Source organism: Rhodnius prolixus, unplaced genomic scaffold, assembly GCF_049639745.1.
Source record: "Rhodnius prolixus isolate KJV_2025 unplaced genomic scaffold, Rpr scaffold_7, whole genome shotgun sequence".
Taxonomy (NCBI): Eukaryota; Metazoa; Arthropoda; class Insecta; order Hemiptera; family Reduviidae; genus Rhodnius; species Rhodnius prolixus.
The window spans coordinates 19,300,722-19,328,541 of record NW_027411582.1 but is presented as its reverse complement, the minus strand read 5'-3'; the positions used below and the strand labels follow the sequence as shown (position 1 = coordinate 19,328,541).

The 27,820-nt window shown below is 32.2% G+C and overlaps 2 protein-coding genes across 3 annotated transcripts; both read left to right on the top strand.

The window, feature by feature from the left end:
* The first annotated feature begins 807 nt into the window (after window positions 1–807).
* On the top strand, window positions 808–19,558 carry LOC141447131 (cytochrome P450 4C1-like). Of its 2 annotated transcripts, XM_074114354.1 has the most exons (15): window positions 808–1,017; window positions 4,642–4,760; window positions 7,776–7,863; window positions 8,221–8,409; window positions 8,840–8,909; window positions 8,985–9,114; window positions 11,390–11,429; window positions 11,499–11,611; window positions 12,455–12,692; window positions 13,154–13,333; window positions 14,292–15,413; window positions 16,375–16,583; window positions 18,131–18,253; window positions 19,087–19,170; window positions 19,521–19,558. In XM_074114354.1, the coding sequence occupies exons 1-11, from the start codon at window positions 843–845 to the stop codon at window positions 14,450–14,452; spliced, it is 1,503 nt and encodes a 500-aa protein (XP_073970455.1). In that variant the 5' UTR covers window positions 808–842; the 3' UTR covers window positions 14,453–15,413; window positions 16,375–16,583; window positions 18,131–18,253; window positions 19,087–19,170; window positions 19,521–19,558. The 2 variants fall into 2 exon arrangements, with proteins under 2 accessions (XP_073970455.1, XP_073970454.1); XM_074114353.1 differs by lacking the exon at window positions 16,375–16,583.
* Window positions 19,559–19,639: 81 nt separating this feature from the next.
* LOC141447134 (cytochrome P450 4c3-like) lies at window positions 19,640–27,760 on the top strand. The gene is made up of 8 exons (XM_074114358.1): window positions 19,640–19,709; window positions 20,192–20,261; window positions 20,337–20,480; window positions 22,005–22,044; window positions 22,109–22,221; window positions 22,829–23,066; window positions 23,583–23,762; window positions 27,406–27,760. The coding sequence occupies exons 3-8, from the start codon at window positions 20,373–20,375 to the stop codon at window positions 27,564–27,566; spliced, it is 840 nt and encodes a 279-aa protein (XP_073970459.1). The 5' UTR covers window positions 19,640–19,709; window positions 20,192–20,261; window positions 20,337–20,372; the 3' UTR covers window positions 27,567–27,760.
* The last annotated feature ends 60 nt before the right edge of the window (window positions 27,761–27,820 follow it).

Genomic DNA, 27,820 nt, shown 5'->3' with positions numbered 1-27,820 from the left:
AGTGGAACGGCTGAAGGTATATTTTGATCGTTGTGAGCGCTTAGTGGAAAGCACACCCAGAATATATTGTCCCAGAAATTGCAAAGAATAAAATTACAAGGTTAAACTCTGTCTTTGGCTCCAATTAATAAAGTGTTACAATATTTTTTTTTTTTATTTTATCGGCCATAGCATGCATGTTTATTGTATCCCTGACCGGATTTGGACCTTCATCTGTTTAACATTTTGGTGTAGAGATTTTTGGCTTCATTTATGTTAACCATTTCGCTCCGCACTTGCTGACTAGTTATACTTGAGTGTAGTCGAAATATCTACACTGTTCTGATTAATCTACCTTCCATTAAAGTTTGAAAACGATCAAAGATCTAATAAACGTGCGTAAAAAATTCAAAGCTATTAATTCACACTGCGGACCTTACCACAATTACATTACGCTTCGGTCGTTTATACAATAGTTTTGGAACTCGGTCTACTTTCAGCGATATTTTCGTACATTGCTTTAGCTTCGGGCCAAGACTATTTTTTTTTTTTTTTTGTATAGTACAATCTGCAGAAAATGAACAAAACATTTATATTATCTTTCTCATACTTTCAAGCTTAGCAAATTTAATCATTAGTTTTGTTTACCTTCAGAAAACTCAGTAAAATGGTTTCACTTTTAAGCTTGGTCCAACAGAACGAACATGATTAAATTAAAAAAAATGCATTAGAAATGAAGGAGAAATGCAACCATAATTACCTAGTATCAGACCGTTCCACTCACAAGGTTAATTTAAAATTATATAAAGGGGACAAAACAAATTGATTTTTTAGTATGTGTAAATGATTCATTTAAAACAATCATGATTGTATTAGACTTTCTTTTAATAGCGACAGTGAGTTATTGTTTCCTAATTTTAATTAAATACATCTTGTGGGCGATTAGAGCTGCGAATATGACTGCCAATATACCCGGCCCAAAACCATGGCCACTTATTGGAAATGCTGCTATGCTTGCAAAAGTGAAAACAGGAGAAGGTAATGAAAATCGAAACAAATTTAGTTTTTAAGTGTAACTACTCAAACAAACAAACAAACAAACAAAAAAAGAATTAAATAAAATATAGCGATGTTCTAGTATAATTATGTAATGAATATTTCATCATAGATTAAAATGAAAATTAAATGAAAGAAAATTGAAATCTCTAGTGGAAAAATCTCGCCTTTTTGTCACATTTTTTGTTTTTTTCTTAATCAATTTCTAAAGATTGTGAACATACACTCAACAGCAAAAAAAACCGGACACTCAGATTTGGTCTCATAACTTTGTTAAATACGCTAATCTTTTTAATTTATGGTAAGAATTGGTTTATTTATAAGTTATTTACACAAAATCTGCCACAAATGACTAATTTTTATTAAGTATTAACACAAAAATATAAAATAAAGAAAAAAATAAGAGATTAACACATTTTTTTTAAAACTTTATTCTTCATTTTTATCAGGTTTTCTGACAAAGGATGTTCTTCTAATAGCGGGTATTTCTCCCTCTTCTACGGCGAAGGGCCCTAATCCTGTCAGGATAGAAGAAATTAAATTTTGGACGTACTCCACCGGCAGAGCATCCCATTCTTCACAAAGAGCAATTTGGAGCTGATTTAAGTCACTAGGAGGAGGATGACGATGTCTAACACGCCTTCCTAAATTATCCCATAAATTTTCTATGGGATTCATATCAGGAGTTCGTGCAGGCCAGTCCAGAACTGTGATTCCCACTTGCTCCAAGTATTCGGTAACAATTCTGGCGGTATGTGGGCGAGCATTATCCTGCATCAAAATGAATTGGTCACCAATAAATGGAGCCAACGGGATCACAGTCTCTAGGAGCACTTCCTCAATGTACCTCCGAGCAGTCAGCCCCCATTATCAATGAAAATCAGTTCAGTATGGGCGTGGAAATTGATTCCACCCCAAACCATAACTGATCTCCTTTCGAAAGGTCGTGACTCTCGAAGAGTACATTGAGCAAATCGCTCCCCTGATCGTCTCCACACTCTGTCTCGATCGTCTGAGTGGTATAGACCAAAGCGAGACTCATCTGTGAATAAAACTGTTCCCCATTGCTCTACAGTCCAATGAAAATGTTGGTCGGCTAATAATCGCCTTTCTCTACGATGCCTTTCCAGGAGTTGGGGCCCTGTCGCGGGGCGCCTTGCTTTAAGTCCACGCTCCCTTAGTCTCCGCCATACTGTGTCCGAGCTAACACGCGTATTTCGCGCCACTTGAAGCCTGTCCCGAACCTCAGGAGCAGTTAAATGGCGGTCTCTCAATACTGAGAGCGTGATAAATCGATCGTCAACTTCAGTTGTGGCCCTTGGTCGGCCACTGCCAGCCCTCCGCTCGTTACTGCCAGTCTCCCGGAAACGCCGGAGAGCATCATTAATGGCGGACTTCGCTACTCCAAGGGTTTCTGTGATAGATCGGACGCTCCGGCCTTCTCTTGCCAAGGCATCAGCTCGGGCTACGTCTACATTCGAAAGAACCATTATTCTGGACCAAAATAAAAAAAATCACGTCTATTAATGACAGAAAGGCGCGGTTAATAAATTAAAGATCTTTAAAGGTGCGAAAACCTGCTTACAGTTTAGAAGAATTCCGTCAGGTAAAGCAGCCTCAAGACAAATAAGCCACATCTGAGTCTTATCTCATGCCCTACTAATCCTGAAGGGATTAGTTCAATGGACTTAGACCCTTCCTTCTCTGTAATAACCAGATTACCCACAAAAACAAACACATTACTGATAATCAGCTTTTAATATAAAAAATATTAAGTGTCCGGTTTTTTTGCTGTTGAGTGTATTATGATGGAGTCCACCTATAGAGGCACTACTATGGTAAAGTACTTTGTAGCGTAGCAGAATAGTAACGCTAAATATTTATCTCATTTACATCTTTAAAGGTTGCTCAAACTCTATGTCCAGCTTGTTACCTCTCTTAAAGAAAGTTAATTTAAATTAACTAAACAAGAAAAATGGTGGTGAGTGACTAATAAATTAACTAATTCACAATCGTAAATTAGTTCTCATGAATATTAATTACGCTAGACCAAATCAATTGAAATTTAACCTAAAAGAGAAATATATGAATAATAAAAACAAATCTGAAATTTATCAGAATAAAGAAGCCAGAATATTCCATAAGTTAAGTTATAGTTTTCTCAGTTTTGTTAACGCACAAAACATATCATCATAACTTTTCCAAACGCGAGAAAAATATGTACATCCCCGATAAATATGGGGCTATCATTAACTGGGGTATCATTTAATTTTACATCCAAAATAAAGACGTAATAATGATTTATTTTGCCAGGTTTCTAGTAAGTTAGGCCAATTATTAATAAAATAAAAATACTTTTATTACTAGTTATGTAAAAACATATTAATTACCGCGTGTAGAAATAGAACTGATCTTTTATTGTTTTCTAAAAGAATACCTATAATTATAGAATCCAAAATAAGGAGTTAACACTAAAGATACGTAGAAATTATCTTTACCTAGCACGCAAATATAATTTGATTCAAAAATAATTTTAACACAAATAAAATACGAAAGCAATAATTTAATGTTTTAAAAAATTACTTTTATTCCATTCGTGTAAATTTATTATATTTTTTTAATTACTCTAAATTATTCTATGGGTGATTTAAGCTGCTAATATAACTGCCAACATTCCCAGTAAGGGTACAATAATTTAGTAGAAAAACACTTTCTACCCTCAGTTCTTGCATTTTTTTGCACTCACTAATCATTCAATAAATTTATTTTTTTCTGCAACCATGTAGGGAAGTTCTCATTACTCAATTAAAATCAGCTGTGTAATGCCCAACTTCCCACACAAGTGGGGAAAAATTCCCATTAGTGTCACTTTCCGCACAAGTGAGTGGAAAAACTTTATTGTGCTTCCTTGATATAAGAAGTTTTGTTATTAACATAAATATTTTCTGTAAAACTTTAATAAGCTTATTTAACGTAACAAAATAATTAAAAAACGAATATTAAAAAATAAAATAAAAATTGAAAGGAATATAGAAATAAAAATAATACTTTAATAAATAATTAGATATTTTTAATTATAACAGTTAAAAAGGTTATAGTGTTACCTTATAGAAATTTAAAATGGATTCTAGTGATTCCTGTTTAGAAAACACTCCTCCATCAATAAAAGAAACAGCAGAAAATGTAATAAGTTATTCACATTAAGTAATGTGAATACGTAAGTAATGTAAATAATTGTAATATAACAATAAATGTTTATAATAAATAAATTACTTTTTGTAGACTGTAAAAATGAAATTTTTAATTTTTTTAGTTAATAAATCTAATGGTTGCAGAAAAAATATAATATTTAACTCGAGTGTCAAGTATTTTCCTCACACTCGGCAATTTGCACTTGCACGAGCGAGCGAAGCGAAACCCTGCCTCGCGTGAGGAAAAGTACTACTTTCCACACTTGTTAAATAAATAACTATACACTTAATTATTGATAATATATTGATTAGACTTCTGGAAAAACGACATTCCCCATTAAAGTGGGCAATGATTAACATTTCTGACTATGCTGATAGACAGATATAAATTATTTATTACTTTTTTTGTTTTTAGATTTTTTTAAAATAGTTAATAAAATATACCAAGAGCATAGTACATCTACAAATAAAATGGCAAAAATTTGGCTGGGTCCAAAACTTATAATAAATTTATGGGATCCCAAACACATTGAGGTAGGTAAGTGATTTTTTAAAATAGTATTTATTACCAAAATCTAAAATTTATTTATTTTTCACCGTGCTGGTCACAGACTGATATGAAGTTAGTACTTCCCTCTAAATTTCTCACATTGGACCTCGAATCTTACCACTCAACTACAGTGTCTCCTTCGTCTCATGATAGAATCTCCCCGAAAAATGTTTCAAACTGCTTTCTAGGGTATTTTTGACCACAGTGCAACTAATAAATTGAATCTCTACCTAAACATCTACAGTATATTGTAAATACTGTTAGGCTGCTCTACTTCTGTAATCTGTATGTTTCTTAGCAATCAATATTCCCTAAAGTAAAGTACCATATGGATTTATTTATTTATTTTTTTAAGAGCAAATCGAACAATTTTGTTTAAACATCCTATACACATTGTTCTCATGATGGTTTAATATTGTAAAGTTTTTCTTGTCCTTTTACTAAGAAAGTACTTTACTTACACAACTAGTGCCTGCAGTGGCAACTAGTGAGTTATTTTAAATATGTGGGTTTGATTAAATAATAAAACTCGCTAAAGTTGTAAATAATAACCTGATTTATTAACACATTACCTTTACTCACATTAACATTTACTAGCAACTAACGCTATTCATTACAGTCACCATTTACAACAGTCACAACAGTTTACTGTTACTTACTCACTACGTAACGCCACAAAACTGTTCCTCGACTGACCACTGGTCCGCACTGCACCGAATTGCACTAGTCTCTGCTACACAAACAAAGCTCTTCTCACTAACTGACTAACCGCCTGACTAGCTATCTCTGAAGCACTCCGCAACACTGACTCTCTCAAACTGTCCCTTCCAAAGTGTCTCTCCAAACTAACGTCTCTCCAAGACTCACTCAAAACTAACTGATTAACAACTCATTAAGAACTCCTTAAAACTGCTTAAAAACTGACTTCTCCAGCTGTGTCTGCCTCCTTTTAACTGCGTGCCTCCCTCAACTGGGACTGCCCTCCTCCAAATCTCTGAGCATAGGTTTCCACGCCCTCCTGACGTTCATTGGCTGGAGAAAACATACTACCTCAGCTGTGAGCCGCCTCCTCCCATTCTCTGTCTCTCTCCAACTCCGTCTGTCTAACTCTCACCTGTCAATCACTGGCTGGGAAACACATACGCCACCACCCCGACTGCGGCCTTTCTCTTAGCTGGCTTTTACACAGGTCACTAACTCCTTGAACAATCTAGCCCTTTCCTTTCTAGTACAGGTAGAGACCGGCCCTTTTGTCTACACAGTGGTGGCCTGATACCGACTTTGGTCGCTTAACCCCTAGAACAATCTAGGCCTTTCTTCTCTGCCACAGGTAGATACCGCCCTTTTGTTAATGCAGTGGCGGCCTGTTACTGACTTTGATCGCTCAACCCCTAGAACAATCTAGGCCTTTCTTCTATGCCCAGATATGTTATAATACGAAAATTCCCAACTGAAATTGAACTAGTTGAAATTGGTATTATTTTATTTATTTATTTTTTTTGTATAATCTAAAATAATTTTTGGTTTTGACGTGAATACGTCTTTAAATTTGAATCATATGGTGGCAATCCAAAAAATCTAATGATAACAAAATCGGGGGATACAGTTTGGCATTATAGTTTCGAATCTATCGTCTACATCCAAAATTAAATTAGACCACTTGATAGCTAAAGGATCAAAGAATTCATTAAGATAAGAGAGGACTGTGACACATCGCGCGCGGTGGAGGGGGAAGCGCCGCCATTTTGAGATAATTTTGCTGCGTATCGAGATTTGCAATTAGTATAACTTTTGACTCGGAGAAGCTACGATGTTCGTTTAAGTTTTAATCGTCAGCTGTCGTCTCAATCTATCGATTTTGTATAAAAAATTAGTGTAAAATAGTGATAGTAAATAAAATAAAGTGTTAGAATAAAAAAAATATCAAAAATATATAAAGTCGGCCTTTACGCGTCGAAAAGCCAAAACCAAATACACAGATCGTATACGGTTGGAAAGGGCTTCTCAAGAACAATCGAATGGTAAAAGTCGCAAAGCCGATGGAGTCGCCATATATCGCAACATCAATAGCTTCACTGATTGTAATAGAGTTAACATTGACATTTCGGAAATTTATTTGGAAATGAAAGACGTAAAAGCTGGTGATGTCTGTCTAGTAAACGAAAAAGGCCAATGGCATCTTCAAATTCGTACTCGGGTGTGTGTATATCCATCCGGGCACAGCTTTAGCAGAAATTAAACTCTTTATGTTACGATCGTTGTTAAAATATTCCAAAAATATCGCTAAAATTATACCCGATTAAGAGCCTGATCTTACTACACCAATTATGATAATTGGAGACTTTAATGTTGATGTCTCGCAAAAACGCTCATTGCCCAACTTCATGCTCAGCGAGTTGAATTTGTCTTATATTGAAACTTCTCCAACAACGTTAGCTAATACCTATATTGATTTAACGTTTACCAGAAATCTCGATGTATCTTGTAAGCCATTTGTGTCGTACTTTTCGTATAACAGACCTATAATTAATAAAGTTATATTGTAACACAGTAATTATTTGTTTCCTTGATTTCATCCTAAATACATAAATAAAAATATTTTATATAAAAAATATAACCCGTTATGTAAACATATTCACGCACAACACACGGCCGTGTCCATGACACAGCCACGTAGAGCTTTTTTGATTTGTTTTTGGCATCGGCCTTTGATGAACGGCATCCGCTGTATTTTTTCCCCCTTTAACTATGTAAAAGCATATCAACTGCAGATCTGTTCACTCAACAAAGGAATAAATAAAATAAAACAAATAATAAATAAAATAAAATTTTAAATATAGTTTTACCAACTGGTAGACTAATGATGGTCATCACTGGATGATTATCATTCATGATTGCCACGCCATTTTTATTGTGCAGGTGTAAATTTAAAAAAAAAAAAAAAAAAAAAATATATATATATAGTTTTATACACATTTAAATTTTTTTAATTTCTGCAGGCAATATTGTCAAGTCCAGATGCTTTAAATAAGGATATTGTCTACAACATACTTGGATTAGTAGGAAATGGTTTATTTGTAAGAAATGGTAAGTTTACTGTTTTAACTTGTGAATCTTAAAATGTATTTGAAAGGCACAGATTTAGGATCCAAATCGTATGTGAACATACAATACATAAATATAATCAGTGCCGGAGATATTTTGTTTAAGATTCCCGTAATTTTTGGATGCCATGTTATACTTGAAAATGGAAACCTACTTGATCCCGTGTTTTATTAATATTGACCAACGTGGTACAAGTAATACCGCTAATTCAAATAAACTCTAGCTTGAGGATAAGAATAGACTGTTAATAGTTAATTAACTCACCTTAATTTTTTAAAACTCTTAAGATATTCATAATTTATAGAATCCTGTTAACTATAAAACAATAAATATTTTTAGGCCAAGAATGGAGTGACCTACGAAAACCATTGGATAAACTTTTAACCAAAAAGATGATTGAATCAAATTTAGAAATGTTCCACGGAAAAGCTATGAATCTATGTAAAGTGATAAATAAGCATGCAATTAATGGACAAAGTTTTAATTTTAGGCGTTACGCAACAAATTTTTCTGCAGACACTGTAACTGGTCAGTCTTAATTTTGTATTATTAAAAGTTTATATTAATTTTCAAAAATTTCGTTATTGATTTTACCTTAAGTGCAAAGAACTTGTGCACAACTCTTAACATTCTGTTACCGGATTTGAGAACATAATTTTTAATTGTCCTTCAACACTTTTGGATTTTTGCGTCCCTTTGTAAAATATAATTAATAATAAACCATAAATATTTAATTTTATTGGAAGTAAGTAAAACTTGATACTCCGATAGAAATTATATATAGGGAAGAGAATGTAGATACCTCAAATCATTTTACACATTTCGAACCCGTCGCTGTAGTTAGTGTGGCATTAGTTAGAGAACAAATGACAAGTTCAAAACCCTCTCCCATTGGAGGTAATAAAGTTATAAAAATATTTTCATAAATAATATTAAAGTTGTGTCTTAATTTATTTAGTTTCAAACTTTGGATACGATTTGAATGAACTAGAAATGGAACAATACAAATTATTAGAAGTGTTTGAAAAGTAAGCAAACATTATTTTGGATATTTGAAAAAAAAGGTCTATGTCTAAGTAATATATGTAGTTGTTAAATTACAGGTTAGAAGAACATACTGTAAAAATGTTGATGCACGTACCGAACCACTTTAGCTCACTATATTTAAATTTATCTGCAAGCGGGAGGCGTGTAAAAAATTTATCCAGATCATATTGGAATTTGTCTAATAAGGTACTTGAATTGTGGTTATTTCCAATACATAACTAATCATGTATTTTGTTTGTGACACAATCAATATTTTAATACTATAGCTATATAACGAACAAACTAATATACTGTAAACATAAGTAGGGGTTTAGGGGATACATAATAAATTTAATGCCATTTATATAATAAATAGTACTAGGCAAAGAGTGGCCGCTTTGAAATATTATACTATATAATGTAGGATTACGATCTTATTTTACAGTATTTTCTTCCAGTATTGTAAGCATGCTTTATTTAATTAAAACAACTTCTTAAAAATCACATTTTATAAAGTTCTTTCGTTAAATGTTTGCAGCAGCCTTTTCTTCCATGCTTCTTTATTTTAAAGTAGGCTGACTTAGGAAGTCAAAGATTACAAAATACACTTTAAACATTTACTTTAGATCTCTCTAAAATATTTGAGAAGATGTTAGGAAATATTTTAAAGAAAGATAAAAGTTGGCAACATGGCTTACTGTATAAAATAAAGAAAGTAGGATGACCGCAAGAATGTGGGACCCAAATTTTCATCTTAAGAAAACCCACAAAGATATTCATTCATTTATTAAAGGCGCCACGGTAGCTGAGCGGTTTAAGAGGCGAGACCTGCAAAGCTAATATGCATTGTGGTACTGGGTTCGATTCCCGGTCTTGGCCTTGGATTTTATTTAATGGTTAAATGAGGGATAATAAAGTAGGTTTGCTAGTTGCCTCCGTCCACGACACCTAATTGGGTAGTTGGAGGTTAAGCCCCGCCTGAAAAAATAGGCGATTACTTTACTTTACTTTTTTTTACTTTTATTCATTTATTAATAGTTAATATCTTGACTCAACAAAAAATCTAAAGGTATAAAATATGTTAGCTTAGATCAAAAATTAACCATCAACTACAACATCAGCAACAACCTGTGTTCGGTCGTGACCGAGAACATTCGGCCATGGCTAGCGTCCGACTCTCGCGAGTCAGCCTTGCGCCCGCGCGCGTACTAATGTACGCATCCGCCTTAATTTCCTTTTTTCTACATATTTCGTATCGCTTATTATTATGTTATTATTTCACCTTTTTATTCTCTTAAACTTTCCGTCTATATTAACTTGTTGTTTCCGGTTCTGATCCAATTGCGTCACGACCTATAGCTTCTATTTCCTTTATTTGTGTTTCTATCTTATAGACCCTTTGCCCCACTACTTCCTTTAGGACCCTGTGGTCACTTTTCGAGCCTACACAGTTCTCTGCGGTACCGCGCTATTTACACTTCTGTGTTTCTGTGCTAATACGCTTATATTCAACGCTTCACTCATCGCTTTACGCCTATCATTTTTCATCTGCATCTAGTGCCCTTAGTACGCTATTACTTTCATACTTCCGCTGACACCTAACAGTACGCATCATCCGCATCTAAACGCCTCTCCCGAATATCGCTTCACGCATATTCCACCGCATATAGTGCCCTTATTGCACTATTCCCCCTTTACTCTTCCGCTTCCCTCATTTCCACTTCCGATACGCTTCTCTGAGCCTGAGCCCAAATATTGCCTCCCTTTCTCAGAGCTCAACACACACACACACACACTTACATAAACATATATACACGCTTCCGCTCCCCAGCTTCCTTTCCTCTCATTGCTTCTCCGGCAGCTTATCAACATACCTCACGCACATCGCTCCTAGCAAAGGGTAAGTACCTTCCCCTTTTTCTTTTATTTCTCTTTATTTTTTCTATTCTCTGGGTGTAGGCGTATTCGCGCGCCTACAACCTGAGATGCAAAAAATTGAATGAGGCTTTACTCATACTTTTTAAATAGTTACAGATACGCTGTGTTAATAAATTTTATGAAGTACACCCCACGTATTTCTAGTTAACACATATTAATATTATTGAATTTAATCTTAGGATGGAAGATTTGCGAGGAATCGGTCAAATAAAACAACTCGTCTCTTTGCCAACGTTTCGACAAATATATTGTCCTCTTCAGGGCCTGGATATTACAAATACAAAACAATTTACAGAGTCAGTAACATAGAAAAAACAGTAAAAATCAGTAATACAAAAATATACAGTAAAATACAATAAATTCTTTATAATTATTGAAACTTACGTGGCTATGCGGGTTGGTTGAGTTACAGAAACTAAGAGCCAGAAATAGAGAAGCAGATATTTATATATATATATATATACAGATATACATATATATATCTATATATATTGTATTTAATTTTGCATTTAATTTTAATTGTGGTATTTAATTTCTTTCATAGATGTTGCAGAAGAGAATTGGTGATAGAAAAAAGCAAGGAGGTAGGTTACCTGCTCTTTTCATTACTATTCGTATTACATTTCCTTATTATAATACTAAAAATATTTCAGAGGAAATCGATGAAAAACCTGTTTTCTATTCTGACGTATTAATTCAGAAAGCAAAACAGAAGGAGCTTTCATTGGAAGAGACTGGAAGACTTGCTACGGACTTTCTTGTTGCTGTAAGTTACAACTTAATCTACATTCTAAAATGATCTTCATTTCGGTTAACTTTCATTCTAGAAGACCCGATAAAATTATGTATTATTATTACTGATAATTTCAAGAACAATTACAGACGATTTTTTGGGGGAATCGAAATTAGATATTTTTTCCATCTGATCTTTCCAAGATGATTTTAAATAATATTAAAACAAAAAAAAAAGAAGTAAAAGTAATAGGCTCAATATGCTGACCACAAAACGAGGACATATCGGATTTGATTTTAGGTATACTTGTACATTTATCTCCTTTTGCTCTTCCTAACAGCCTCTTAGGCTGGAAACATAGTGGAGCGGCGAGCAAAGCGGCGCTGATAGCGAAGAGCGAAGCGGCGAAATCAAACACAAGTAAACATATGGGACCGCGCATAGTGGCGAGCAAAGCGAAGATAGAGCAACTCTATCTATTTCTAGTTTTTGTTTTTGCCGCTTCGCTCTTCGCTATCAGCGCCGCTTTGCTCGCCGTTCCACTATGTTTCCAGCCTTACAGCACTCGTCCGGTGATGATAGCGATCTGGGCTGGTAGTAGACATAAAATACCAGGGGCACCTGTATCGAAGCTTAGATATTGAAATACCTTGGCGCAGTAGCTACGTCTTTAATTTACCTTACCAATCTGAATCACTCCATTAAAATTAAAATGTATAAATTTAATGGAAATTCGGTCAGTTATATTTTAATTTAATTGATTTAAAAATTAGGTGTATGGGTTTTCGAAATTTCGAAAGTACCAGAAGAGGTTAAGTAACCTCAAAAGAAATTCACACGTAACATTTACTTGCTCTCCTAATTAATTTCTTATAGGGATTTGACACTTCAGCTGTGACTATATCCTACATTATGTTGATGTTGGCTATGTACCCTGAACATCAAGAAGCTGTATATCAAGAACAAGTTGATATTTTAGGAGAAGATCCTGAAGTGGCGCCAACATGGGAACAACTATCCAAGATGAAGTACCTGACAAAAGTAATTAAAGAAGTGATGAGACTATATGGTCCACTCGCTATAGTTAGAACACTTACTAAGGATGTTGATCTAGGTAATAATTATTGTTAATTTAGATTAGGAGATTTTTTGACAGAAATATGTCAAGTTAACATTTAATTGTTTGTGTTACGAACAAGACTGAAATTTTGGTCTACTGGTCAAGTGCGTGGCTTTGTGAGAAGGAGGTCCCCAGTTCGAATCCCGCGTATGACTACTTTTTATTTGTTAGAAAAAATTGTTTATAGTAAAATATCAGCTTCCGCCACCGTCCACGAAGCCTAATCGGTAGTAGGACGTTAGGCCCCGCCTGAAATAAAGAGGCGATTACTTAATGATTGTTTATGAATATTTCAATAAAAAATAGTAAATATGCGGCCAGTAAATTTTAAACTCAAGATAATCTTCATTTTCTATCCACCAGCTGTTTTCTAAAAAATTGCATAAAATCAATTAAAATGATTGTCCTAAAATCAGAAATATATTACTTAGAACTTATGTTAAATATCTTTGCAGGAGAGTATAAGCTTCCTAAGGGATGTTCCGCTTATGTTGGATTTTATTCACTGCACAGAGACGCAGATTTATGGTCACATCCACAAGAATTCTATCCGGATCATTTTTCACCAGAAGAGATATCTGCCAGGCCGAAAGGAGCATATTTCCCTTTCAGTTGGGGTCCACGATCTTGTCCAGGTAAGAAATAATTTGATGACCTACTCTCATTGGGAAATGATATAACTGTTTACTCAATAGGCCATCGTCTGTTGCACAGTTTTAAGTGATTAATAGTGTTTTTTTTACTACTAGAACTATGACAACTTTTCATTTTCTGACAGAAACAGAGAAAAATAGAATAGTTGAATAATGAAACTTTGTACGCGCTGCTTAGTGAATTTTTCTTTAAATCAAAACAAAAATAAAATGAACTATATGATTTATTCTTATAGGTCTTAAATTCTAAACCTATAATATTCTATTTTCTTCCAAAATACTTAGTTGCCCACGAGATTATGTTAAAATAAAATAGCTCTTATGCAAAAGTTGAAATTAATTCTTTCAAAAAATTAGCAAAAATATTGGATCTTACATAACCTAACATCAATCACCAAAGAATGTATTTAGCAAAAACTACTTTTCCTCACTACGCAACCTAGCGTGTTTAAAAGTAACCTCTGTAGAGGTACAATCTACGATGAAAAACGGAATCTGGGTGATGCCAATGAATTGGTATATCAGTACAACTAACTATAGCTTTAAATTAGTAAACAACTGAACTAATTATTTAGATTTGTAATAGTCGAAAACATTATTAACTTCAATTTTTTTATGACAAAATCAATTAAAAAAAAAATTCTTAATCGAACATAAACCCTGGTGTCCCCTTAGAAGCTTGACTTCACTCTCCAGTACACTACCTTCATGAGTTCCTTTTGTTTATGCCAAAACCGTTGTTTACACTATCCTGATTTCCCTGTCCTGTTCGGTATTCACCTAACTGAAGTTATCTTCATTTTTCTTGAGTTTCAAGTCATAAGTTGTGGCACAGAGTACAACTAACGGTGGTAACGATTCATTTTTATTAGAAATTCTTAGCTTTAGTTGATTAAAAAACATCTCTTAACCAATTTCTGTTTACAATCAATTTTTTTAGGAAGTGTTTATGCGATGGCGACAAACAAAATAGTGGCGTCAACTGTAATAAGGAAATACATATTGGAAACAGATTTGACTCTTGACAAATTGGAATACAAGTATTCTTTGCTACTAGAAGTCAGCCAAGGTTATATGATAAGGATTAAGCCAAGAAATTAACCAAAGTCGTATAGTTAAACAAAATTAGCATGCATTGTTTGTAGGAGTAATATTTATTTTTTATATACCTAGTACATACATTTATTCAAAGATAATCTAGAGTAATAATTTATGTAGATTTTTATTTCACTTGCCTGTGTTTTATTGTTGAATGGTCCTTAGATATTTTAGATCAAAAAAGTTAAATATATAATTGGAATATATTTTGTGTTTTAATACAACTTCCGAGTCCGCTTGCCTGTTCGTAACCTAGATGCCAGTCCGGCTTATTTACTACTTTTTGGCTTATTTGAGCGTTGTGTTTTTTTGCGATGATCGGAGAGCTGGCCTGATGCATCAACCACCAACCTGGAGGACCATGATGTTGCATTTCGGGGTATACATTCTCTAGGGAAGTGACCTTTACCATAACTATGAGTCTTGTCTACCCATACAGACCATTTAGCATTACCCAGGGTGATTGGGTGATTGCCTAAGTTGGTGATGGACAGCGGGGTGGATGGTCGGCTGTCATACATTCAAGCTTAGCTAATTTAATCATTAGTTTTGTTAACCTTCAGAAAACTCAGTAAAACTGTTTCACTTTTATTCTTGGTCCAACAGAACGAACATGATTAAATAATTAAAAAATAAAAAAACTAGATTAGGAAGCTGAAATGCAACCTTAAATACATAGTAGTGGACCGCTCCACAGTCAAGGTTAAACCAAAAATTATATAAAGGAGACAAAACAAATTTATTTTTCTAGTATGTGTTAATGATTCATTTAAAACAAGTGTACCAATCATGATTGTATTAGACTTTCTTTTAATAGTGATAGTGAGTTACTGTTTCCTAATTTTAATTAGATACATCTTACGGGCGATTAGAGCTGCGAATATGACTGCCAATATCCTCGGCCCAAAACCTTGGCCAATTATTGGAAATGCTGCTATGCTTGCAAAAGTAAAAACAGGAGAAGGTAATGAAAATCTAAACAAATTTAGTTTTTAAGTGTAACTACTCAAACAAAAAAAAAAAAAAATTAAATAAAATATAGTAATGTTCTGGTATAATAATAGAAGTTTAAAATTAAGTAATGAATATTTCATCTTAGATTAAAATGAAAATTAAATGAAAGAAAATTGAAATCTCTAGTAGAAAAATGGACCGTTTATTTTGAAAGTGGTGTAAGTCCATTTTTGAAAAAAATGAGATATCACGTAATTCATTCTTAATTTTATGTTAATTTTTTATGTATAACTAGTCCGTGTTTAATTTCTTAAAAAATTCCTGTTTTGTAGAATTTAAAATTAGTCGGTAAATGAAATTGTATGATCCATGATTATGAAAGTGGTGTAGTAAGTCCAATTGACAGAGGTAGGCGGCTTAGCAGATGGTTGCAGATCAGTAGCCTGTTATTTTAGATTTGTTTTATATTAAATACTATCAATATCTTGTAATTATAACAATGTAATTAGCGTCTAAAATTAAAAATATTACTTCTATTTTATGTCGTGTCATTATTATTTGTAAACAAAATTGGATTAATATGAAGTATATTATTATTTAAGAACATGAAATATTATTATATATTAGTATATTATTATTTGAAAATATATATTATTGGATTTTTCAATATTGAAATTAAACGATTTTTACAATTGTCTAATTTTGAAAGTGGTGTAAGTCCATTTGCAGCCCGTAAGTATACAACAGTTTAGTAAAATACGCCTAAAACAAATTTATATAACCAAATTACATATTGATAAAACAGTAGAAACATTGCCAGACTTCATATAATTTGTCTTAATTTTATAATTAACAAATATATTAACCTTTAACTTTCTCGAAATAACAGAAAATGGACTTACACCACTTTCAAAATAAACGGTCCAAATCTTGTCTTTTTTGTCTCATTTTTTGTTTTTTTTCTTAATCAGTTTCTGAAGATTGTGAACATATTATTATGCATGGAGTCCCATCTACAGAGGCAGTATTATGTTGAAGTACTTTGCGGCGTACCAGAATACTAACTTGTAGCTTAATATTTCTCTCATTTACATCTTTAAAGGTTGCCCAAACTCTATGTCCAGCTTGTCACTCCTCTTAAAGAAAATTAATTTAAATTAAATAAACGAGAAAAATGGCGGTGAGTGACTAATAAATTAACTAGTTCACAATCGTAAATTAGTTCTAATGAATAATAATTACCCTAAACCAAATCAATTGAAATTGAACCTGAAAAAATATATGAAAAATAATAACAAATCTGAAATTTATCTACCGTTCATAATAAAGAATCCAGAATGTTCCATAAGTTAAGTTTCTAGTTTTCTCAGTATTTGTTACAGCACATTCTAAAGAAATTCTGTATTCTGTACTATTTTTAAAAATAATCATCATAATGGATTATATTTTTCCAGAATTGTTCTTTTATTGTTCTCTGTAAGATTACCCATAATTATAGAATCTTACACTAAAGATACGTAGAAATTATCTTTTCTTATCCTGCAAAGATAATTTATAACCGGGGATATCACCCAACAAGCTTTAAGCATTTGTTTTGAACACTTTGTAAATTCCCGTTGTTGGTGCGAAATAGTATTGGACCACAAAGAGCCGCAATATAAGAGTACAGAACGGATGTAGAGATAATAAATTAGTTTTATATTAAATTATTCTAAATTCGAGTTGCGGTTTAACAGAGGGAACAGACTACACATAATTCCTACCGCTTTATCGCACACTGAGTTTATGTGTTTGGTGAAAGTTAATTTGGTGTCTTAACACCAACTCGAGGTATTTAACTTCCTTACTCCACGGAAGGGAGTTACCATTAATTTGAACAAAACTATTCACTACCGGCCTAGGACGTGTAAACAAAATAACTTGTGTTTTGGCATGGTTTGGCCTTATTTTCTGTTAGTATAATAATATAAGTTTAAAATAAAGTAATGAAAATTTCATCATAGATTAAAATGAAAATTAAATAAAAGAAAATTGAAATCTCTAGTGGAAAAATCTTGCCCTTTTTGTCCCATTTAATATATTATTTTGTCCCATAATATCCCATAAGTTCTAGTTTTCTAAGCTTTTTTAACGCACATTCTGAAAAAATTCTGTATTCTGTACTATTTTTACAAAATAATCATCATAATAGATTATATTTTTCCAGAATTGTTCTTTTATTGTTCTCTGTAAGATTACCTATAATTATAGAATCTAAAAAAAAGAAATTAACACTTAAGATAGAAATGATCTTTTCTTAGCACGCAAAGATAATTTATAACCTTTTTTTTATCAAGGCAAATTTTAACAAAAATAAAATGCGTCAATAGCAACAATTAATTGAATGTTTTCGAAAATTTCTTTTATTCAAATTGTATAAAATTATTTCTTTTTTGTTTTGATACTTAAAATTGTTCTATGGATGATTTTAGCTGCCAATATAATTGCCACCATTCCTGGAAAGCACTCATATAGTGGAAAAGTGCTTCCAACTCTCAATTCTTGCATAGATCATACAAATCTCACCCACATAATTTTTTTTCATTCACTAATCATTAAATACATTTATTTACACTCATAATACGTAACAATATATTGATTACTCTTCTGGAAAAAGGTCATTCCCCATTAAACCCCATTCTGACTCGGATGATAGACAGATATAAATAATTTTTTTTTTGTTTTTAGATTTTTATAAAATATTTAATAACATATACCAAGAGCATACTACACCTACAAATAAAATGGTAAAATTTTGGCTGGGTCCAAAACTTGTTATAAGTTTAGGAGACTCCAAACAAATTGAGGTAGGTAAGTGATTTTTTAAAATAGTATTTATTACCAAAATCTAAAATTTATTTGTTTTTCACTGTGCTGGTCACAGACTAATATGAAGTTCGTACTTCCCTCTGAATTTCTCATATTGGACCTTTAAAGAAAATCCAAAGCCTAGACGGGAATCGAACCCAGCACGGTCACAATAGATCTTAGCTTTACAGGTTTCGCCTCTAACCGCTCAACTACAGTGTCTCCTTAGTCTCATGATAGAATCTCCACGAAAAATGTTTCAAACTGCATTCTAGACTATTTGACAGCAGATCAACTAATAAATTGAATCTCAACCTAAACATCTACAGGACATTGTAAATACTATTAGACTGCTCTACTTCTGTGATCTGAGTGTATCTTTGGAATCAATATTCCCTGATGTAAAGTACCATATGGATTTATTTATTTATATATATATTTATTTTTTTAAGAGCAAATCGAGCAATTTTGTTTAAGCATCCCATACACATTGTCCTCATGATGCTTTAATATGTTTTAATTGGAAAATTCGAAATAGAAATTGAACTAGTTGATTTTTTTTTTTTTTTGTATAATGTAAAATACTTTTTGGTTTTTGTCTTGTTTCTGGCATCGGCCTTTGATGAACAGCATCCGCTGTACTTATTTCCCCTATAACTAACTATGTAGAAGCATATCAATTGCAGATCTGTTCACTCAACAAATTAATAAATAAAATCAAACAAGAAACAAATAAACCATATTATTTCAAAGACTATAAATTTTCAAATTAAATAAAATTTTAAATATGTTTTTATAACCAATGTAACACATTTAAATTTTTTTAATCTCTACAGGCAATATTGTCAAGTCCAGATGCTTTAAGTAAGGATGTTATCTACAACATATTTGGATTAGTAGGAAATGGTTTATTTAAAACGGTAAGTTTACCGTTGTTATTAACTTGTAAATCTCAAAATGCATTTTAATGGCACTGATTTAGGATCCAAATCGTGTGTGAACATTTAATACATTGAAATATAATCAGTGCCGGAGATATTTTGTTTAAAATTCCGGTAATTTTTGGATGCTATGTTATACTTGAAAATGGAAACCTTCTTGATCCCGTGTTTTATTAATGTTGACCAACTTGACCGCTAACTAAAATAAACTCTAGCTTGCAGATTAGAATAGATAATAAATTGTTAATTAAGTCACCTTAATTTTTTAAAACTATAGATATTCATAATTTATATAATCCTGTTAACTATAAAACAATATATATTTTTAGGCGAAGAATGGCGTGACCTACGAAAACCATTGGATAAACTTTTAACCAAAAAGATGATTGAGTCAAATTTAGAAATGTTCCACGAAAAAGCTATGAAAGTATGTAAAGTGATAAATAAGTACGCAGTTAATGGGCAAAGTTTTAATTTTAGGCATTACGCTACAAATTTTTCTGCAGACACTGTAACTGGTCAGTCTTAATTTTGTATTATTATGTTTTTACATAAATTTTCAAAAATTTCGTTATTGATGTTAGCTCAAGTGCAAAGAACTTATGCACAACTCTTAAAATTCTGTTACCGGATTTGAGAACATAATTTTTATTTGTATTAAGACAATATTTCTCTGAAAACAGGGTTGAATTAAATTCATTAGAGGCCCCCAACACTTTTGGATTTTGGCGTCCCTTTGTATATCCAATAAATAATTAATAAAAAAACATAATATTTAATTTTATTGAAAGTAAGCAAAACTTGATACTCCCATAGAGATTATATAAAGGGAAGGAAATGCAGATTTCTCAAATGATTTTACACATTCCGAGCCCGTCACTGCAGTTAGTGTGGCATTAGTTAGAGAACAAGCGTCAAGTTCATAACCCTCTCCTATGGGGGGCAATAAAGTTATATATTTTCATAAATAATATTAAAGTTTTCTCTTAATTTTATTTAGTTTCAAACTTTGGATACGATTTGAATGAACTAGAAAAGGAACAATACAAATTATTTGAAGTTTTTGAAAAGTAAGCTAAAATTATTTTAGGTATCTTTTTTTTTTTTTATAAAAAAAAAGCTCTATGTCTAAGTAATATATGTAGTTGTTAAATTACAGGATAGAAGAACATACTATAAAAATGTTGCTGCACGTACCGAACCACTTTAGCTCACTATATTTAAATTTATCTGCAAGCGGCAGGAGTATAAAAAATTTATCCAGATCATATTGGAATTTGTCTAATAAGGTATTTGTATTGCGGTTATTTCCAATACATAACTAATCATGTATTTTTTTTTGTAATAAAATCAATATTTTAATATTATGGCTATATACGAACACTATATACTATAAATATAAGTAAGGGGTTAGGAAATACATAATGTTGATGTCACTTATATAATAAATAGTACTAGGCAAAGAGTGGCCGCTTTGAAATATGATTTTATACAGGGTGAACCAGTAAGTAAGGTCCATAGACCTACTGCCTGTAGTACATCTAAAGTGGAGTTCATTGACATATTGGATAACTCCATATTTTCCACTGTTCTTGAGTGACGTTACTTAATTTTTTTGTTAAAAAACATTCTTTTTTGCAATAAAAATGTTATGACTCAGAATGTTTTATTTTGTATTCGATTCTGATAACACGGTTAGAAAGACAGATAAATTTCCTAACAATTGACACCATTTCGAAGCATAAATTATTCTTCAAACTGCATCAATCTTCCTTGGATACTGGAAAAATAAAAATAATTAAATTTTCAAGAAAACTCATTAGGCCCTTAAGTGATCATTATGGTATTATAAACCTAGTACTGGCACTTTGTATAAAAGTTTCCTTGACTAAAGGGCTTTCTAGCGGTATATCATTTTCCAGGATTCCTTTTATGTTCGCATGAGAAATTACATTGCTTTGCAAGAAAACATGTTCACGAGCACTCAACAGTGTCAGTTATCAAGTTGTTTAATTCATTGAAAACTCTTTTAGATGGACCAGTAATCAATTTTAAAGTGGGGTGCCTTAAAATGAGGAAGTCAAAGGTTACAAATTGAATTTTAACTTTTACTTCTGATCTCTCTAAAATATTTGGAAAATGTTAGGAAATATTTTAAAGAAAGATAAAAGTTGGCAACATGGCTTACTGTATAAAATAAAGAAAGCCGAATGACCGCAAGAATGTAGGACCCAAATTTTCATCTTAAGAAAACCCACAAAGATATTTCTTTATTAATAGTTAATGTCTTCATTAAAAAAAAAAAATCTAAAGCTGTAAAATATGTAACCTTAGATCGACAATTAACCTTCTAAAACATCAGCAACACCCAGACAGTAACCTATTCTGTCTAGCTCTTCTTTCTACATCTACAGAACCCAAATAAAAAATGCAATGCGTTAAATGTTTGCAGGCTATTATTCACACATTGAAACGGACGATGCGATAGGGCGTCCAATTCCAAAATTGAAAGTAAGCAGGTGTTTCTATAAACAAAATCTTGAGAAAGGCAGTATTCGCGTAGGGATTCTAAGAGATGCAAAAGATTGAATAATCCATGTATACAAAAGTAAAAAACAAAACAAAACAACGGAATCTATCCCATGTTATTGGTACAGTAAAATATAAGTTTGAAGACAAATCGATGATGATAGAATTAGCGTTGCGAGGCATTATTCATATTTCTTAAATAGTTATAGTTACGCTGTGTAATTAAATTTGATGAAGTATACCCTACATATTTCTAGTTTACACATGTTGTATTTTTTTCATAGATGTTGCAGAAGAGAATTGGTGATAGAAAAAAGCAAGGAGGTAGGTTATCTGCTCTTTTCATTACGATTCATATTACATTTGCTTAATACCTTAAGTATTCCAGAGGATATCGATGTAAAACCTGTTTTCTATTCTGACGTATTAATTCAGAAAGCAAAACAGAAGGAGCTATCATTAGAAGACACTGGAAGACTTGCTACTGACTTTCTTATTGCCGTAAGTTACAACTTAATCTACATTCTAAAATGATCTTCATTTCGGCTAACTTTCATCCTAGAAAACCCGATAAAATTATGTAATATTAATACTGATGATTTCAAGAACAATTATTGTCGATTTCTTTTGGGGCTCGAAATTAGATATTTTTTTATCTGATCTCTCCACGGTGATTTTAAATAATGTAAAAAAAAAACTAAGGAAAGAATAGGCTCAATACCCTGACCACAAAACGAGGACATATCGGATTCGATTTTATGTATATCTATACATCTCCTTTTACTCTTCCTAGCATTCGTCCGGTGACCGACAGCGATGTGGCTGGTGGTAGTCTGCAAATACTAGGGGCACCTGTATCAAAGCGCAGATATAGAAGCTCCTTAGTGAAGAAGTAGTTAGGACTTTATTAACCTTACCAATGTGGATTACCCGATTAAAATTAAAATGTATAAATTTAATGCAAGTTTTGTCTGTTAACTTTTTATTTATTTAATTCACAATTAGGAGTATGGAATTTTGAAATTTTGAAAGTACCAGAAGATGTTAAATAACCTCAAAAGAAATTCAAACTTATCATTTACTTGCTCTCCTAATTAATTTCTTATAGGGATTTGATACTTCAGCTGTGACTATATCCTACATTATGTTGATGTTGGCCATGTACCCTGAACATCATGAAGCTGTATATCAAGAACAAGTTGATATTTTAGGAGAAGATCCTGAAGTGGCACCAACATGGGAACAACTATTCAAGATGATGTACCTGACAAAAGTAATTAAAGAAGTGATGAGATTATACTGTCCGCTCGCTATACTTAGAAAACTTACTAAGGATGTTGATCTAGGTAATTATTGTTAATTTAGATTTGAAGTTGTAATAATAAAAACTTATTTTAATTGAAATTTCGCTGAGAGATTACTAGACGTTCTGACTGGAATATGAAGTAATCATTTAATTGTTCATGTTACGAACAAGACCAAAATTTTGGTCCAGTGGTCAAGAGAGTGGCTTTGTGAGAAGGAGGTCCCCAGTTCGAATCCCGCGTATGACTACATTTTATTTGTTAGAAAAATTTGTTAGTAAAGTATAAGGTTCCGCCACCGTCCACGACAGCTAATTGGTAGTTGGACGTTAGGCCCCGCCTGAAGAAATAGGCGATTACTTTAATTTAATGATGGTTTATAAATATTTCAATAAAAAATTGTAAATATGCGACCTATAAATTTTAAACTCAAGGTAATCTTCATTTTTTTGCACCAGTTGTTATATAAAAAATGGCATGAAATCATGAAAACGTTTAAAATTATTGACTTAAAATCAAAAATATTTTATTTAGAACTTATGTTAAATATGTTTACAGGAGAGTATAAACTTCCTAAGGGATGTACCGTGTTGGTTGGATTTTATTCGTTGCACAGGGACGCAGATTTATGGTCACATCCACATGAATTCTATCCGGATCATTTTTCACCAGAAGAGATATCTGCCAGGCCGAAAGGAGCATATTTCCCTTTCAGTTGGGGTCCACGATCTTGTCCAGGTATGAAATAATTCGATGACTTACTGTCATTAGGAAATGTTGAAAATGTTCATATGAAATGGCCGATGCACTGTTTTCAAGTGATTAATACTGCGTTTTTTACTACTAGAACTATGACATTTTCATTTTTTTAACAAAATAGAGAAAAATAGAATAGTTTGATTATGATTCAATTGATTTGTTCAACATTGAAATGTTTGAGTTTTGTATTGGGCTTCGAGTTTGTCTGTAGACGAACTTGTGATTTTTTCGGTGATGGCTAAGCCATATGACAACCTAGGTACACTTGGACATATCGGACCCTTAAATTTACAGGCGCCACGGTAGCCGAGCGGTTAGAGGCGAGACCTGCGAAGCTAATATGTATTGTGGAACTGGGTTCGATTCCCGGTCTAGGCCTTGGATTTTATTTAATGGTTAATAAAAGAAATTTACAGTAAAGTATGTTTGCTAGTCGCCTCCGTCCACGACACCTAATTGGTAGTTGAACGTTAAGCCCCGCCTGAAAAAATGGGCGATTACTTTTACTTACTTTGATTATGATTCTTTGTACGCGCTGCTTAGTGAATTTTTCTTTAAGTCAAAACAAAAATAATACCTTAACAAAAACTTACAGTTTAAAATGTTAAGTATAAGGGTTGATTAAACGCCAAAAGGTACACAAATCAGCGAGTACTCAACATTTCATTAATTCTTCATTAATAGTTAAGGAATTCTACTGCATTAATTTTCATTAATAAGTTATTTTTTAGAATTTATTAGATGTCACAGACCCTTATGCTGGCCATTTTCGTCTACAAAATATATGTTCAAGTAGCACTGTAGATTGACTGTAATATCTAGTTATCTATAATAATGAAACTATTAATTACAGGTTAAAAAGAAAAACGTTATAAAAAATATAAAAAAATTATGAGGCTAAAAATTTCAAAACCTTTTTTTTATAAAAAACTTACACCAATGATTTTGTTTATTTTATTTATTTATTTTTATTTTTAAATAAAAATCGTCGGTTTAAGTTCATTCTTCGATTAAAGTAATTGTTATTGTATGAAGTAGTCAAACGTTTATAAAAATAGGTAATAATTATCTGGCTTTATCGCAAATAATATAGTTTTCTTCAATTACATTCTCAATCTAGGTATTCATCCCACAATGTTGTATATATGTAATATAAAGTAACTAAATAAGATATGCATATTTTTAGGGCAGCTAATTATTCCAGTATTTTACTATAAGTAAAATTAGGGGGACTAAATTAAATTACAATTGAGAAATGAATAATTGTTGTTGAATAATCTACTTGTTATTAACTGTGTTATTTGTGCTCACGAATATTTCGGTAAGACGAATTCAAGACAGTAGCCTACTCTTTGTCTTTTTCTACTTTAACATGCATGTACATATTTATGTGATTTATCATAATTATAACAAAAAAATATTATAAATGAAGTGGCCAGCATAAGGGTCTGTGACATCTAATAAATTCTAAAAAATAACTTATTAATGAAAATTAATGCAGTAGAATTCCTTAACTATTAATGAAGAATTAATGAAATGTTGAGTACTCGCTGATTTGTGTACCTTTTGGCGTTTAATCAACCCTTATACTTAACATTTTAAACTGTAAGTTTTTGTTAAGGAGATTTTTGTACCTTTTGGGTAGATTTTCCTTTTTGTTTATTTTACAAAGTTACATATGTTCTTTACAGATTTTTTTAAAATTTGGAATAAACAATTCTATCATTATAATCTGATAAGGTGTTAAGTCGGAACCGTAACTACCAATGGAGAGATCTTTTTAAAGAATGATTATAGTTGCGTTCCCCCAAACCATCCTCAATAACAATTTTTTTGAAAAAGCGTTTTGAATAACATAGGAAGGTATTTGTACGTAAATAGCAAAATTAAACTGCGATTTCAGTACTTCCTTTTAAGAGGAGTAAGAAAAATAAACTACGATTGCAGTACTTCTTCCTAAAAGGCAAAGAGGCAAAGATCTTTTAATCGAACGACAATTCATTGATTTAAATCGGTTCACTCATTGATAATTTAAATGATTGCAGTACTTCCTCTTAGTAGGTGCAAGAGCATCAGCAACGTAGAGGAGCTTTAACCACTTATTCGAGCTGAATTTTATCACAATCGGACTAAGCGTTATAGAAATATTGGTAATAATAGTTTTAGAAAGTTTAAAATTTGGGTGGGGCAAACTCCCCTCCTTATGAGGCACGGCGTCGAGACTTTTAAAGTGCAAATCTGTACAAAATTTCGATTCGAATGACCCTTCATTCATGCAAATCGGTTCACGTGTCGATAATTTGAAACGATTGCTATACTTCCCCTTAACAAGTGTAAGAGCAGATCGTCGCTTTATTGTTACGTAGGGGAGCCCTAACCCTATCATCCTACCAAATTCTATCAAAATCGGGCCAAGATTTACAGAGTTATTAGTAATAATAATTTTGGAGGGGGCCTTACATAAAGGGGGCTAACTCCTCTCCCATTCGATGTACAGCGTCGGGACCCCCAAAAGGCACATCTACATAAAATACTGAATCGAATGACACCTCATTCATGAAAATCGGTTTGCGCGTTTAGGCGCTACGTTGTTTACAAAAAAGGTAACAACAAGAACAACAAGAACAACAAGAACAACAAGAACAAGAACAAGAACATTTTTTGAAAAAGCGGTTTTTGCTCATTTTTGGCAACTTTTTTCTCGAAACCTATTAGATCTGGGTTGTTGCAAAAAAATTACAGTCATTAAGGAGGATTTGCCCTATAATTTAAAGAAAATTTGGGAATTTTATTTTTTATAGAAAAAGAGAAAATAATTGTCAAAGTTGGGTGGTTTTCAACGTTACGCTTTTTCGTGCAGTTTTTGATGATCAACCCTTATACAACTGTCCTACCGGACAGTTTTAATGAACTATATGTTTATTCTGATAGGTCTTAAATTCTAAACCTATAATATTCTATTTTCTTACAAAATACTTAGTTGCCTACGATATTTATAAAAATAAAATAGCTCTTATGCAAAAGTTGACATTAATTCCTTCAAAAAATTAGCAGAAATATTGGATAACATCAATCACCAATGAATGTATTTAGCAAAAACTACTTTTCCTCACTACGCAACCTAACGTGTTTAAAAGTAACCTCTGTAAAGGTACAATCGACGGTGAAAAACGGAATCTGGGTGATGCCAATGAATTGTGGATAGTACAACTAACTATAGCTTTAATTTAGTAAACAACTGAACTAATTATTTAGATTTGTAATAGTCGACAACATTATCAACCTCAATTTTTTTTTTATGACAAAATAAATAAATAAAAAATTCTTAATGGAACATAAACCCTGGTGTTCCCTTAGATGCTCGACTTCACTCTTCACTACACTACCTTCAAGAGTTCCTTTTGTTTATGCCAATACCGTTGTTTAAACTATCCCGATTTGCCTGTCTTTTTCGGTATTTACCTAACTGAAGTTATCTTCATTTTTCTTGAGTTTCAAGTCATAAGTTGTAGCACAGAGTACAACTAACGGTGGTAACGATTCATTTTTATTATAAATTCTTAGCTTTAGTTGATTAAAAAACATCTCTTAACCAATTTCTGTTTACAATCAATTTTTTTAGGAAGTGTTTATGCGATGGCGACAAACAAGATAGTGGTGTCTACTGTAATAAGGAAATACATATTAGAAACAGATATGACTTTTGACAAATTGGAATACAAATTTTCTTTGCTACTGGAGGTCAGCCAAGGTTATATGATAAGGATTAAACCAAGAAATTAACCAAAGTTGTGTATTTAAACAAAATTAGCATGCATTGTTTGTGGGAGTAATATTTATTTATTATACATAATTTTATTCAAAGATGATTCAGAATAATAATTTATGGAGATTTCGATTTTACTTGCCTGTGTTTTATTTTTGTATGGGTCTTAGTTTTTTTCGATCAAAAATGTTAAATATATAAATGGAAAATATTTTTTGTTGGTATACAGCTTTAATTTCACTTTCCTTTTTTTTTATTTTTACAATCTAGA